At 43.9% G+C, this 16,342-nt stretch overlaps 1 protein-coding gene across 8 annotated transcripts in view; it reads left to right on the top strand.

Annotated features, from left to right (window-relative positions):
• Positions 1–8,765: 8,765 nt before the first annotated feature.
• Positions 8,766–16,342, top strand: part of HNRNPAB (heterogeneous nuclear ribonucleoprotein A/B) — a 30,436-nt gene continuing 22,859 nt past the window's right edge. For 2 of the 8 annotated variants that reach the window (XM_074916340.1, XM_074916337.1), the window contains exons 1-8: positions 8,766–8,925; positions 9,055–9,373; positions 12,474–12,642; positions 12,727–12,885; positions 13,257–13,388; positions 15,138–15,246; positions 15,340–15,492; positions 15,571–15,655. In XM_074916340.1, the coding sequence (XP_074772441.1) occupies positions 9,093–9,373; positions 12,474–12,642; positions 12,727–12,885; positions 13,257–13,388; positions 15,138–15,246; positions 15,340–15,492; positions 15,571–15,641 (1,074 nt within the window). In that variant the 5' untranslated portion in view covers positions 8,766–8,925; positions 9,055–9,092 and the 3' untranslated portion in view covers positions 15,642–15,655. Of the gene's footprint in view, positions 8,926–9,054; positions 9,374–12,473; positions 12,643–12,726; positions 12,886–13,256; positions 13,389–15,137; positions 15,247–15,339; positions 15,493–15,570; positions 15,782–15,910; positions 16,236–16,342 lie in introns of those variants that run through there. The other 6 variants (XM_074916345.1, XM_074916341.1, XM_074916339.1 and 3 more) reach the window with 5 other exon arrangements.

The raw sequence follows: 16,342 nt of genomic DNA, 5'->3' as shown, positions 1-16,342 counted from the left end.
TATCAGAAACCTCTTACCTGTGACAATAAAAGCTCTGTGTTGGTTTTACCTCACGCTCGGGACCGCTGAGGGAGGTATGATCTCACAGCAAACGTTCATAAACTGAGGTAATTCTATTTACTTGGGAAAAAAAAAAAAAAGAAAAGCCCAGAAGCCCTTCTTCAGGTTAAATAGCAGTATTTATTGTGGAAGCATGCACGAGGTTTCCTGTTTACATCCCTGATCAACATCAGCAGGATCAGGAGCTTACAGTAAACAGTCTTCTGCCATACCACATGTACCAACCTGAATCTACTGCTCTCTAATATTGTTTTTCAGCATTTTTTAATTGAATTACAGTGTCCATCTAATGCTACTTAACTTTTATCACAAAGACAAACATGTGATGAGTAAGAAACAGTCACTGTTTTCCAAGTTAAACCATGAGGTGAGCCATAAACAGAGCTGGGGAAGCCACGTTCCCTGGGGATATTTACCACATCTTACCACCATCGTGTCAATACTCTCTGCAGGCTCCCGATTTCCCTGGCTCTCCAGGGCCACTCCCGCTTGGAGCGATGACAGTACAGCCATCATCCACCCAATGCGACCTTCCATGCCATAGCCCGGCCCGTGACCTGGAAGCCGAAGTGTTGGGTGCCCCGGCGATGCCTCCCCATCCGCCCCGTTTAGCCCGGGCAGGGCTGCGTGTGCTGCGGGCGGCTCTTGGGGCTGAACGCCGGCCAGCTGGCCCGGCACTATCGGGGTGTGGACCAGTGAGCGGTGCTGATAACTACTGAGCTCACTCTGCAGCCGTGCTCCTCTCCTTTGGGCTTTGTCCCCTCTTATTACCAATTTCTCAAAAATTGTGGGATCCAAGGTGCTTTTAAGACCTCTGGCCTGCTGGCAAATTCAGCTGAAACTGGCCATTGCATTTGAGTCCTTGAGGTGACACCGACAAAGGGACAAAGAGAAAACACAGCTATATAGGCTTCAATTTGTTAATGAAATCAGACTGACAGTAGATGCAAAGTAGAAAAGACAAAAAACCCCAACACTTTAAGACCCATAGATGCTGACCCTGTGTACCCTGGTTAGCAGAGGAAATAGCAAATTTACGGCAAAAGCTGGTTTTAGTGTAAGGAAAATACATTTTGCCTTAATCTTTTTCATAATGTAAACAATATAAAAATAGAAATGAGAAACAAAACTATGTGTTTATTTCCTTGTAGCCACTTTGAAATATGTTTAAAAATCAAAGACTGAAATTTTTATTCACATACCTTAAAAAATAAAGGTTCCAAGTGAACAAGACTGAGTAATTCAGATACAAGCTTTCCTTCACTGATACAGGCACACGGTGTTTGTTATTTTAAGTGTTTGTTATTTTAACAGAAATACCTTAACCAATATTTAATTTGAAGACATTGTAAACACAGGAACTACAGAGATAATGGATAAACATGTCTTAAAAAAAAAGCCGATAGGAATAGTTCACCAATTTTTTTAGTTTAGTTCAGAGTTAATTCAGCAAGAGTTGCTTCTTTTCAAAGTCAATGAGCACAATGACAGCCCTAGCTTAGATTTAGCAGTTCAAAGGCTTTCTCAGCCTGGATGAATACTTCAGAATTATTATTACATAAGAAATGTTGAATTTAATATCCGTGTAAAACACTGCTAACGTTAATCGCTTGAATTTCTTTATTGTGTGCATTTTTTTTTTCCCAGCTAACCAAGTTTAAAAAAAAAATAGTATCTTTCTGTACATCCCTATGCGCTGCAGTTTCTCTGGGAGCAGGGTGCTGTGCAACTCCCCACCACGGGCCCTCAGTCTGTGTCAGAATTTCTCCTCCTGGCTGTTTCCAGAAGCATTTCTGGAGGGTGGAGATTGTCTAATTTTAGTACCTCGGAGAATCCTCCGTTCTCCAATGAGCGGGCGGCTGCATCTGGAGCTGCAGCCAATTACCCCGGTTTCCTCCTGCTACGCTTCCCACGGTGGTTTAATAATGCAGACTTACAAATTTAAAGCGGCCCCACATCTTAAGAGAAAATAACGTTATGTGTTCCCTATCAAAGACATATCTATTCACAGTAGTAGAATCTCAAAGGTTTCTTCTAAAGCTGACTTAACAACCCTGTGTTAATATCATTATCTTATGTATATTACCTTTATAGTGCTTGAAATACATATTTCTGATAACTAGAAGGCTGGTCTGAGGCACTCTCCCTAACTTCTGTAGGTCAGGGATGTGACTTTAAGAAAGAAACAAGTAAAATGATGATTACCATGAAATGAACCGTTGCAGTTCTGACTCCTTTTCTGGGCATAGCTCTGCTGCTGTATCTTATCTGTTAAGCGGTTTAACAAGCCTTAGGTGTCTTGCTTATTTTTAGCTGGCATGCAATACAACAACACTGGAAGACTGTGGCTGCAGGTGTATTTGCATTCTAGTAACAACAGAAAAGTAACTTTTTAAGGAAAAATATTATTTCAGAGCTTTGTACTCCAATACTGCAAGAAAGTGGAGAGACTAATGTCTTGGAGATAAAAAAGAAAAAACCCAAAACCAACAAAAAAACAGAATGATGAAAATAAGAGTGAAGAAAAGCTAAAAAAATAATACCAACTAGTTGCATTGATTAAAAATGAAGCTTGCACATCTTTGAGCTTTATTTACATTTGGACGTTAAGCACAGAAACATGTATTTGCTTCAGTAGTAATTTACTAGCTATGTTTACCACGCATACAACTTTCATCCACCACTGACTTGTTTTTGCTTCCGTCTCCTATGATAAACTGTTACACTCACTCAGAGTACCAGCTTGCCTTCAGCACTTGCTTCATCCATGCTTTGCAGTGCAAAGTGTCTCTGACGGAAATCCTGTCATCAGGCTAACTTCCTCTCCTGCAAGCCTGCTCTCGCCTCCATTTCTGCCTTCTTAGAGCTAAACAATTCTACTTCTGCAGCTTATCTGCACACCTGTAATCCTAGCTAGCTTTTCATTGCTGCAGACTAACCCTTGCCAAGCCTTCCTTTCTGCTTTCCTCTACTTGCTATCTCACCATTTTCTTCTTAAAAGATAAAATTAACAAAAGATACTCTTGATGCTTCCCCTCTCTACAAGTCTCTAAGTGGCAATAACAAACATCTTATCTACGTGTCTTCTATAACTCCATTACTTGCCCTATTACCCTCACCCTATTTCATTTCCTCATCTTTCTCACATCCACTCTTCCATTTGTTCACAGCTTTAGTCATTCAGTCTGCTCTGACTCCTCCAGCACCCACACAGAGATACTTGTCTCTTTTACATTAAGATAAAAAAAAAAAAGCCTTTGGTAGAAGTGCCTCATGCGATCTCACTTTTACAAGTCTCCCAATCGCATCTCTTGTCCTGTTCTACCCTAAATCCCCTGCAAAGTTGGTTTTGCTTCCTCTCAGCCTCTGAAAGCTTCTCAGCCCATCTTAAACCAACCCCTCCTTTAGCCTTCAGTGACGTTTAGCGTAGCTAACCAGCTGTCCTAGCTTAGCTTTTACAATTATTCTCACCTCTCGCTGCTTCTCCAGCCGCCGTTTCCGCTGGGCTTGCCGGTACCGGACCTGGCCGTTTTTTCCCTTCTCTGCAAGGGCAGTGGCGAGCGCTGGTCTCGACTCTCCTCCTGTCCCTTCCAGCTCACCGCTCAGCACCCTAATGGGCACACATAGTTGGGATTGCCCCTCATTATTGTCTCCTTTCAAACTTCAGGTGTCTCCATTGTAATTTAAAGTTCTAGTAATGAGTGTGTTTTAGGCAAACTGCCTAAAAAACAACCGCTTTTCTGCCGAGTTGTTTTACAGCCAACTGTGCAATGGAGCGGGTGGAACCTTACAGCCAGAAACGTGGGTTTGGGCTCAAATTAGTGTAAACTGCTGTGGAGATGTCAACCAAGACACGATCTCTGGTATTTATGGATATGGCTGGGAATCTTGCTCAAGCTTTCCTCACCTCAATTATTGTTGACATCCTTTTTCTCTGGCCTCAACAACATAAAAATAATCCGCTTCCATTCAGGAAGCTCTGCAACACCATTTTTTTTTTTAGTTCATCAGTTTAACTATATTAGCTCTCCACATCTCTCCAAAGAGAGTCTCCTCTATCACCCACAAACCAGTTACTCTTCAATTGCAAGCCCATTCACACACTGATCCGGGCCTGCGTACCTTTTGTTTGACACTGAAAGGGTATCATCTATTTCCTGCCAGCCCGTACAACTCGCTTCCACTACGGCCCTTTCAAAGAAAGACCTTCCCGCTTTATCCCACGTCGTTGCTCGGGATGAGCTCCTGTCGAACACCTGTTGGCATTGACGATTTATTTCCTATAAAGCACCTTCTCATTTGTATATAAACATTGTCTATAGGTACTGCAGATAGATAGAAGGCTTTTACCCAACCTTTTGGAGCAGAAACACTTGCACGCGTTTGCTCTTTCATTGTTCTACATAATGTTTAACATAATACTGGCTTGGATTATCCCTGAGGCCACTAAGCTCAGAGATAAGTATTCAGTGTGATACTATCCACAATGAATAAATGAATGTATGAATAAACCAATAAAATCTTTTATTTGGCAAATTACAAGAGGCAATCAGTTAAATCAGGCTTTTTTGTTGTTGTTGTTTGTTATATTGTCAATGCTTCCTTAAATAAAACTTCTCCTCATCTTAATTCCATGTAGCATGAGGCATCCTTTTTGTCATTCTTGAGCACTTACTTTCAGATGTACCATTAAAATCAAAGGGATTACTTGCATAGTTATTATTAAATTTATTAATTTATACTGTGCCTAAAGACTAAATCAGGCAGAAGCTTCCTATAGCATGGTATTTTGTATATAGTAGGCAGCTTGTGACCTGAGACACTTACAATCAACTTAGACAAAACATAGAGTGTGGGAAGGGGATAAACTACATCAACAATTTGAAGGCAGTCAATGATATGTTGGTTCTCTTTTTTTTTTTTTTTTTTTCCTTTGAGAAGGGGGGAACTAGAAAAATCAACACAGCAGAAATAACAATGAAATAGGATAAAGAAGGAAGGGAAGGAGGCAATGAAGACAGGTATGGCACAAAACTGCTATGAATGGACAGCAAGTTTGATAGAACAATAAAATTAGGCTCGAGATCCTAAAGTCCATACAAAAGTAAAAGTCAATTAAGTTTCAGTCAACACCATGAATAATCACAGTAATTACAGGATTTTAAAAAGTGGCAAACAGAATTATAGTTTTTTTCTCAGCAGTAAATGTGTCATAAGAACTACCACCCAAGAAGGCATGCATGTATTTTTCTTTGATTAACCCCAGGCTTTGAGTGGGAAATGAAATGAAGGACCAAAACCCAAGTCACAACCCAGAGTAATTCTTTAAAATTACCCCTGCCATGATGGGGCCTGGTAAGAAAAATGATAATCATAACAACCCATATTCTGAAGTTTCTTGGTCTTCGATGTCTAGATATGTAAAGAGTGACTTTGTTAGTCATGCCAGTCCTAGTTTTCAAACCAGGCTGCTTAGCCAGTCTACAACCACAAGGTTATCTTGCTGTTGGATACGGGACACCCAAGGCATCAAACACCGATTAAAACTGGGCAGCTGGGTATCACAGAGAGCCTTGGCAGTGGGAACTGCTGTTTGGAATTGCCAAGATGAGAGACTGAGGTGGAGCTGACCAGGAGAAAAGGGCAGTTGGAAAAGAGTGCAGCTTTGAAGAAAACATTGTTAAGCAGGAAAAGGGTAACAAAAGTTAAGCAGGAAAAAGGTGCTAAAGTACCAGTGCAAGGGCTTAGGGAAGGAAAGACAAGACGGGTTCAGCAAAGCAAGAGAGAGAACTGGAAAAGAAAGGAAAGGGAAACATATGGAGAAGTCCAAATGAAATTACAATTATTCAAGTCTTTAGCAAGCCTTGATGAAATACAAAGGAGCTGTTCGGGGCAGTGAATCTTACAAGGAAATTAAGTAATAAATATATCATCAAAAGCACTCAGGTTACATTCATCAGCTGAGCCTAAACTTACGTGACAGACTCATATAAACTGCTGCCAAGTTCCATTTTCTCCCAGATGCTGGTCTATAAAGTTGTAACTTCAGCACAGCTGTCTTTCTGCAGTCAGCTGCCACAGCTTCATGCATAAAAACCTGCAAAAAGAAGATGGACAGAGCACAAGGGTGGTAGCATTTACCACTTCAGCTATCCTAGTTAGAGTGACCTGCCAGGATCAGTTTGGCCTTAGTCTCTCATAGTAATTTAAGCAAATAGATATTTTCCAACTGAAGCAGGCTAACAGCACAGTGTAAATGAAAGCAGCCAGCTGACAGACAGTGGCTTAGTTGTTTTTAATCACAAACCATATCTTTTTGGTAGAGACCTGACTGATAGGTTTATAATCTAAGCCAAAACTGCCTAAAAAAATCTCAAGAAGTTCTCTTGCTAGATGTGGGGTGAGTTCCTTTGAGATGGTATAAATTAGGATAAAGAATATTTTATGAAAAATTTATTTGCTTCTAGCATTTTATTTAAAGTTCAATATATAAAAAAGCAATTTAAAAAATAGATTCTCATAAAGATGGGTATCTTTATCAGATAATGCATGCAACCTGTCCTGCAGACAGTACAATTTTCAAGAGTCCTGCTTGGGTACTCTTTGTACTGTCTTTACTAGACCTGACCTCAGATAACATTGTTTCACAAACTTTAGCCCAAAGAGCTGGTTCAGAGCTTGTCCATAGCATACCCTACTATCAGCAGACTAAGTTGAGATAAACATCTCTAAAAATAAAAATTCTGAGCTGTTGTGGCTTGGGCTGAAAGTGTGGCAGAATACTTACAAATTAATATCCTTCACGGGTAGAGCACCTGGCTGACACATCACACATATTACACTGTGTTCGTGTATTCTTGAAATTACTCATGGTGGGCACATTTTTAGATCGCTTTAATACTTTTCCATCTGTAAGCAGTGAAAATGTGAGGGGCAGGGGGAGGTTTACAAAAGTAAATAGCCACTATGGATGAGGATTTAACATCCAGAAATTTTAAGAAAATCAGTTGCAATTCCTGTAACAAATATGATGCAGCCTTGCTGCACGTGCACATGGGTATCAAAGCAGAAAGCTCAGCTTGGACCAGTTAAAGTGATGTTTGTGGCAAATACCACAAGCACCAAAGCAAGAGAGAGGTTTGAAATTCCTGGCTGTAATTAGGGGCTATTTTTCATACAATCTCCAAATGCTACGCACATTTTTATTTTTTTTTTCTCTTCCCCTTAATAGGTCTGGTTTACAGAATGTTTTTATTGGGGGGGGAGAAAAAGGCATATCAGGCTCTTACCCTCAACATACCACATTGATTTGATTGTGTTCATCTCTAATGATTTGCTTCTTGTACTGCTACAAAGCCAAACCTAATGTCCCCTGGTTTACCAAGTTTCTACTTGAGAAAATGAATCCTGCAGAGGATAAGTGCTCTAAAGGCAGTTCACTGAAGGACAGCCTGGATCCTAGACCAGATTACTTAACAACAAAATGTATCACCATAATTTATTTTTATTCACAAGTAGCCATGTGCACTCTGTGAATTGTAATAGCAGATGAAAGTATGCGAGTCAGAGAAGATACTTGACAAAGGGTGGAGCAAGCAAGGAATAAGGTATGCATTCGTTACTACAGAAAGTTAAGTAATTATTGTTACTTTCTGCCCAGAAGTAAAGGTCTTAACTTTTTTTTTTTTTTTTTTTTTTTTTTAAGATGTGGCACTAAGCGTTCTTTGACTGCCTATCCACAAGCCAAACTCTGTCCCTTTGATGCAGACATACGGGATATTAGGAATGGCACACTGTACAAGAATTTGAAGTATGATTACAAGGAACTGTTGTCTTCTGCACTTTTCACACACAATTTTGTCAACATGGTTGATATATCCTCGGGCAAAAGGAATTAAGGCCTAGGCACATGCTCAGGGCTCCTGCTCCCAGTTATGTAATATCCAAATCTTAGTTTCCATTAAAAACAACAAAGTCTGGCCCTCTCGGTTGCAAAACCAGCAGAGCTGGAAACATTAAGTAAACCTCTTACTGGAGTAACTGACTCAGTGTACATACCACACCTTAAGTTAAGCCACTGCAACACTGTTCAGTAAACACTGCGCTGCAGTCACAGACTTGTTTCCATAACTTTACCGTGCGGGACCCGAGGGCCCGGGCTACCGCGGCGGGGCTCAGGCGGGGCCGGCTGCCCGCGGCGGCGGGAAGGGCTCTTGGCCGCGCTTCGGGCCCCGCCGTGCCTGCACGGAAGAGCCTCAGGAGGGCGCCGGCTCCGACCACCTCGCCCGGGCCCGGCACCTCAGGGCTTGGGTTTCTTCCCCGTCACGCCTGTGATTTTCCTGAAGCGCCTCACCACGACGGTAACACTCGCCGGGGGGGCGATGAGGCGGCCGCCGGGGCGGACCCTTCCCCGCTCGCCGCACGGGCGACAAGGCGCCGGATCCGCGGGGCACCGGGGGCGGGCGGTGCTCGCTGAGCGGGCGGGCCGGGGCAGAGCCGCCCGCAGCGCGGAGGCCCCGCGCGCCTCGCCTTCCCTCCCAGCGCCGTCCCGCGGGCCGCCATTCGCCTCACCCCGCCCAGCCCCCCGCCGCAGCACCAACAGGAAGCGCGGAACGGCGTAAATGACAGGCAGCGGCGGCCAACGAGGAAGCTCCTTATTGCCGTGTGGCTCAGGCTCCGGCGGTATAAAGGCGGCCACGCGTTAAGGCTCCGGGCCGGAGAGTACGTGTCTCAGGGGGAGGAGAAGGTGGCGGCGGGGCCGGTGCGGAGCAGCCGAGCGCCGCGGGGAGGGGTGTCAGCTCCAGCGCGTGGGGGATTTTAATCCGATTCCGGCCGGCCCGGATTTTATTGGGAGCGGGTTTTAAAGTGAGTATGAGCGGGATGGCGACGGCGGAAAAGGGGGGAGGGGCGGGACCGGACCGGATCAGACCGGCCCGGCGGGGGGGCGGGGGGAGCCGCCTCGCCTGACCCGCGGGCCGCGCTCGTCTCTTGCAGGCGTCTGTCGTCCCTCTTGCCTCAGCGGACGGGGCAGCATGTCCGAAGCGGAGCAGCAGTTGGCGGCCGCCGCCGGCGCCACCCAGAACGGGCACGAAGCGGCCGAGAGCGCCGGAGAGCAGCAGGCCGAAACCGGCGGGGCTCCGGCGGCGGCGGGCGCAGCGGCGGCAGTGGCGACGGCGGGAACAGCAGCAGCAGCAGCAGCAGCGGCGGCGGCGGCGGGAGCCGGACCGGCAGCGGGAACAGCGGGGACGGCCGCCAGCCAGAACGGAGCCGAAGGCGACCAGATCAACGCCAGCAAGAACGAGGAGGACGCGGGGTAAGCGCCGCGCCTCGCTCGGCGGGCTGAGGCAGGAGCAGGCCGCGGCCACCCCCCCCTTACCCCCGGGCGCCATGTGCGGCGGCGGGGCCCGGCCTCTAGGCCCCGGCGCGGCCCTTCGGCGGGAGCGGAAGCGAGGCGGGCGGCTGGCGCGCTCCGCCGCCCTGGGCTCCGCTCCGCCCGGCGGGGGAGGGCGGCGGGCGGCCCCGCTGCGGAGGGATCGGGCGGGCGGTGAGCCGGCGGCCCTGCAGCACCAGCGCTTCCTTTGTTCTGGAGCTGCCTTTTGTTGGCGCCATGTGGTGGCTGGGGGAGGGGCGGGGAGCGGGTTTGTTGCCGTCTCACGCTGTAAAATGGAAGGGGATTTACCTCGGCTCGCTTCGCAGCCCGCGTTTTCCTCATCCTTTCCCTTTTTAACGAAAGGAGGGGAAGGAAGGAGTTGCTTTCTGTCGGGGGCTGGGCTGGTGCAAACTTTCTGGGGATTGCATGAGCGATCGCCACCGGCGTCGGTGTAAATGCGAACATGTTTTGTGTAACGCGTATAAAATAATCCCGGCTTTGGGAGCTAGTCGGGGTAAGCTAAGTATTTTTGGACGGAGTAAAGCAAGAACAGCACGTTTGAGGCGATATGCGGTGTGTTAAACTAGCAAGAGCGGTTTTGGTGTACTTCTTTGCAGCATTGTCAGAAAAAGGCTTATCTTTTGCGAGTGATTTCTGGAGGAGTCGGTGTAGTTTCGCTGTATTTTGGTAGTGGCATCCTTGTATAGAAAAGTCTTTTATTACCGTAGTTGGTCTGTTTATGAATATACATGCCTGACTTGAAAATTACCTGCCTGCTTCTCAAGTGGGTCTTTGTGATTCAAGCTACCCCATGTATTTAATTGGAACTCTTTGTTAGCCCTGAACCAGAGGGTCGTTTCCCTCGGGTTGAAACAGAGGGCTGAAGCCACAGCAGCCTAACAGATTTTGGTTTTAAGGGAAGGAGTAAGAATTTCGCAGGTTTCCTGTAAGCTTGGGCCGGACGTACCTTTTGCAGACACTAGAAGGATTGAGAACCAGGCCTTTTAGATCTCTGCGATTTTTCTTTTTACGTCTTTAGTATTCTGCCCTGAAATGTGGGTGATACTCTTTCCCTTTCTTAGATAGGTGGCAAATTTTAGCCCCAAATCTGTGTGAAATGGAACTTCGAAGAAAAGCAGTTATTTAGAAGGATTGACCTGTGTGGAAAATTTAGCTCTGTGCTAAAATGAGAGCTGTCCAAGGCAGAGTTCAGGATGCTGACATTATTTTGTTAAGAGCTGAAACATGCTTTGATTTAGCTGCACAAATACACTCAGGAGGGGAAAAAAAGAGACTACATGTTAAAGAGTGCAATTGTCCAGATTTTGTGGCCTCTGAAGGCAAAGCTAGGAATTTAGTCTTAATTTTAAAGGACCTATATAGTGTTATTTAAACACATGTAGGTATCAATCACTCCAAAACAAAGGGCTGTAAATTACAAAGTGTAATATCTGTGGCTGTGGTAAGAGGTGAATTTAGCATGTGGCAGTATCTGTGTGTGTCCCACAGCTCCATCCCAATGGCAGCTAAAGCTGCCTCCAGACAAATTCCTGTCATCTCTCAATCATTGAATCTCTTGATCGTGCTGTAAGTGCAGACAATGATGGCAGGGTATGCTATGGGAAAACCACTGTTGGTCTGTACAGATCATAGCAGTCATGCTTGGTCAGTAAGCTGTTGTGATGAGAAGGAAACCATCAAGTTACCTTCCTTTCACCTCATATTGAAAGGCTTAGCAAACTTTGTACAGCCTTTTCTGTAAGGCTCTGTTGTAATGGCTGCAAGAAGCACACAGACTTTACTTGGACTCTGTGTCATGCTGCACTTGTCAGTTAAAAGTGCACAGCTTGATATCCTGAAAAAATAAGGGTTTAGCCTACAGGAGATACAGTTTAATCCAGTTTAAGGGGAAAAAACCCCCACCCTATAGCACCTACAGTTTCTTTTTCCTCACATTACCTTTTGAACATAAATGGATACTGGTTTTAGCAAAAAAGCCAAAGTTACACAAACACCAAAAACCCAATTTTACTTAAACGTAGTCTAGTTTCCAAAGTGCTGCTAGCTTTAGTGCAAAATCTAGGTTGCCTTTAAACAGAGTAACGACAACTTAAACTGCTTTAGTCTATAGTTAGATAAAAAGTCTCAAATGCTTTTAAAAGCTTAGTTTGTTACCTTGGAAACTCTGAAAATAGAAAATACAGCCATGTTATTAATGTTTTCATTTGAAGTGAGGCATTTGAAAACTGCCTTATTGACATCATCTGAGTGTCGTTAGCTTCATGACTGCATTGTGCTTCACTAGTATTTAGTTCTTTGAGATGCTTCAGAGGATATTTTGTGTGGGAAAGTGGGCAGGGAAGTACTGTATTGGCCTTTCATGAGAGTAAAGACTAATAGTGGAGATGCCTCTGTAGTACTGATGAAGATAGAACTAGATTCAGTAACTAAGCAGGAACAAGTGCACAATGTAGTAATTAAGGCAGGTCCAAAGTCCCATCTATTGTATGTGACTGTTCTTGGAGGTCATAGATACCTGGTTTAAATTTTGCAGGTTGTTCTTAGGACTAAAATTTTTATAGCCATTTGTCCAGATCCTAAAAGAGCTCGGGTATTTTGCTTTTGGTGCCTGATTCTATCCTGAATGCTTTCAAAGCAGCAGGAATGATGCTAGGTTCTTTTGAAAACGAAGTTGACAGTACTTGATATAATTGATGCTGTTTTGTTGCAAATAACAAAAAAAATTCAGAATACTGCTGAAAGAATGTAGGAAATATTTTAGGCAATTTTTACTGTTTCTTATAGTCTGTAATAAACTTCAGGGTGCCTTGTGTCATTCCCTGAAAAAGGGGGGAAACCTACCCTTGTACACTCCTATAGTAATCACAAGCTTTTCACAAGATGGAAAAGTGTGTAACTTTGAACAGCTGTTCCTGTTTCTGACAATGCTGCTGGGGTGTGTACCACTGCAAGCATCTTGCTGCATGTGCTTTTCTGTCGTACTTCCTAAATCTAAATAGCTTTTATCTCTCTGAAATTTCAGGAAGATGTTCGTTGGTGGCCTCAGCTGGGATACAAGCAAAAAAGACTTGAAAGATTACTTCACCAAATTTGGTGAGGTAACTGACTGTACGATAAAGATGGACCCCAACACAGGAAGATCCAGAGGCTTTGGATTTATTCTCTTCAAAGAACCTGGGAGTGTTGAAAAGGTGAATTTAAGCTTCATATTTCAGATTCTTAACTTGTAGGGGAAACTTTTCTGCTTGAGTTAATCATATCAAACTATGTTTCAGGTTCTGGAACAGAAAGAACACAGGCTAGATGGACGACTAATTGACCCCAAGAAGGCCATGGCAATGAAAAAGGATCCAGTGAAGAAAATATTTGTTGGTGGACTAAACCCAGAAGCCACAGAAGAGAAAATCAGGGAATACTTCGGAGAGTTTGGGGAGGTGTGTAATGTTACCTTAGTAAACATTGAAACATAGTCTCCAGTTGCTGTTTAGCTCACTAATAATTTTCAAGTTGCACATTAAATTGACTTCACATGGGTCAAGCCTTCCATAACTGATGCAGAGGTTTCCCATCTTGAGAGCAAGAAAGGCACGTACTGCATTAGGTGCTTCTATGGCTAGTTAGATATCCTTGCCTTTAACTCAAACCATTTTGTCTTACGTTAAAATTATTTTTCGGAGTTGTAGAACTGAAACCTCTGTTCTGAAATCCAGTGTTAGTATAGGAAGAATATTGCAACTCTGGTGTTGCATAATATGCACTTAACCGATCTCCTAAAATAGAAGTCTTTTCAATTTAATGTTTTCAGATTGAAGCAATCGAACTTCCAATGGATCCGAAGACCAACAAAAGGAGGGGGTTTGTGTTCATCACTTTCAAGGAAGAAGATCCGGTGAAGAAGGTTTTGGAGAAGAAATTCCACAACGTCAGTGGAAGCAAGGTAAAAACTCTGACTTGTAAATTTCTGTCCAAGTTCTTTAGCATAATACCACTACATCTCTAGTCTGAAAAGGATTTTGTAGACCTCTGATCTCAAGGTACCAAAATTAAAATGAGGACAGCTTGCAGTCTACCATAGGGGTGTTTTACCATAAGTTCAGTCACAGAGGCTGCCAAGGGCCTTTGCCAATACTTGTGGCTTTAATACTTGCTATGTTCTGGGGGCTTTTGCATGTACAGTATATAATTACATTCATTAAATGCACATGGAAAAACTGGCTTATTTATGTATTGGTCTAGCAATATAAGCCATTTCATCAGATAAATAACTATTTTCAGCATCAAGCACTTGCATAAATTCAAGGCTTACAGGTGCTACCTTTGTAACAAACAGCTGACTGAGCCTGGCTCTGTCAGATGTGGGGGCAGCTTCTGGTGTCTTCTCAGAAGCCTCCCCTGCAGCCCCCCAGCTACCAAAACCTTGTCAGGTATAAACCCAAGACAAGGATCCAGAGAGTAAACATATACTTGTGGCAGCCTGTACCTGGTCAGCTGAACTACTGTAAAAGTTGTGCGAGATGTCCTGAACAGCTGACTGCTCATCTGTGGGAGTAGCTAATAAATAAAGGCTCATGTGTCAAGCTAATGAGAAGAGGACTGGAGGCAAATGATGTGTGCTGACTGGAGGTTACCCTCTTCCCTTGCTCTGTGGCCAGTGCTGACTGTATGCTCACTTCAAAGCCCTATTAGATCTGGTTATACTGTCTGACGCAGTAGTTCTTGTTTGCACTGAGTTTAAGACTGGTCTTGACACAACACAGAATAAACTTCAGCAAACCTAATGTGCTGGTAGTTGTCAAGACACTGTAGTTAGGAGTAAAGTTTGTTTTCAGGAGAGATGAACACTTATGTGCCAAGGGAGCTGAGAAATCATACCTGTATCTCATAACTATGGCTTGTTTTTATGTCATAGTGATAATAAAAAGAGCAGGTTACCTTAAAGCTCCTGTGGGGAAGAATTCCAAGCCAGGCTTGCTCAGATGCTGCTGTCACAGGGAGTTTCTTTCACAGCAGCAGTAGCTTTCATCTCAGGAACTAGGAAGCTGGCTGACAGCTTGAACTGCAGCTTGGGAAACTGTCTTGGAAATGTCCAGTCTGGTTGTTTTAGCTGTTGGTAGTATTTGATAAGTGGTGATTTCAAGTGTTGGTAGGTGTGCTGTACAGTCCATCACAGATGGGGTGTACGATGGCTGCCAGGAAAACCGCTTGTTCATCCAGTGCAGCTCAGGTGAAGTGATCCCATAGCACCAGGCTCCTCTTGGAGGTCGTGCCAGGACTGAGAGCAGCCTCAGGGCTCCTACAGGAGCGGTGGCTATGCTGAGGTGGCCTCAACACCTCTTCCATGGGTGAGTTGATGGTCGAGAATAAGGCAGTATGAAAGCAGTGGCCTGCTTTGAATGGCCAGTAATGATTAACCTTTGTCTTCTGTGGGGAAGTTGGTGGTAGGAAGTAGGTGGTCTAAAATACTCAGCAGTGTCCTGCTTTGAATGTCTGACAGTGACTTACCTTTGTCCAGGTGGCACAGTAAATCAGATGCTTCTGGATATGCACTAGTCCTGCTCACGTGCCAGGGAGCAGAGCACGGATACCTCCTTTGCCTCCAGAGTAACCTCTGGCTTTTCTAGGTGGTTAGGCTGGGCGCTGCTGCTATAAGACAGTATACACACTCTTCCTTGTTTTTTATTTTCAGTGCGAGATTAAGGTAGCACAGCCAAAAGAAGTATACCAGCAGCAACAGTTCAGTAGTGGTGGAGGAAGAGGTAGCTATGGAGGAAGAGGCAGAGGTGGAAGAGGCGGCGGTAAGTACTACACGCACTACTTTAGTATGGACACATTCTAAATAAGTTGTGTGTACTAAAATGGGATTTTGTGGATGGTTTTCCCTTCTATAGCTCAAAGTCAAAATTGGAATCAAGGTTATGGCAATTACTGGAACCAGGGTTATGGGAATCAAGGATACGGCTATCAGCAAGGTTATGGTGGCTATGGAGGCTATGATTATTCAGGATATGGGTATTATGGATATGGACCAGGCTATGATTACAGTAAGTAAAGAGAACTGTATTGGGTATAAGCAAGCGTAACTAATTAGCAGTTTAATGCATTTGTTCTCTTGTTCATAGGTCAAGGCAGTGCAAATTATGGGAAGACACCAAGACGTGGTGGTCATCAGAATAACTACAAGCCATATTGATCAAACTTATTCAGGTATGCAGTGGCATGGTCTCTTTTGGAAAATGACTGCATAGGTTTTGTATACAATGCTGTAGATGGATATTTCAGTTCTGTACCAAATTTAACTTTACAATAAATTTCTATGGCCTGTTAAATGTGCATCTTACTTGGAAGAGCTCCCTGGAAATGTTTTACATGTTTAATACTTACAGATAACTAGTTGTCTAGACAGTGTGGTGTGTAAATTTCAGCCTTGCTGAAGATATTAATTAATGATTTTATTAATAGGTTAAACTGAAACTGATTTTGAGGGTCTGCTTAAAGCTGCAGCTCTGCATCTAGGGACTGCCTCTTGGAGTTAACTATGGACTCTGCATTACTCCAGTTGTACAGAATGAGATGCATCTTAGGGAACCAGTGTCACTTTCCACCTTTTTATTTTGTATTGTTTTTGTGTCATACATTTCCTGTAATGGAAGTGTTAATTTTACTGTACTTTTTGGTACCTTTTTGGAATCTAATGTATTGTAAGGTATTTTACATGTGTTCTGATTCACCATGACATGGATATTGAAGCTATCCTAGCTTTTGAAATAAAAAAGGCGTAATCTAGTGTCTTGTGCCATTCTTCAGCTTATGTATTAGTAAAACGCCAGTATACTGTTCTCAGAACTTAGTTAATGGCAGTACCTTGATAGGTGAAGAGTTGTGCTTTAATGT

The sequence above is a fragment of the Athene noctua genome, chromosome 12, assembly GCF_965140245.1.
Source record: "Athene noctua chromosome 12, bAthNoc1.hap1.1, whole genome shotgun sequence".
NCBI classification, from domain to species: domain Eukaryota; kingdom Metazoa; phylum Chordata; class Aves; order Strigiformes; family Strigidae; genus Athene; species Athene noctua.
The sequence above is the reverse complement of the archived record's forward strand: the minus strand, read 5'-3'. Positions and strand labels throughout refer to the sequence as shown.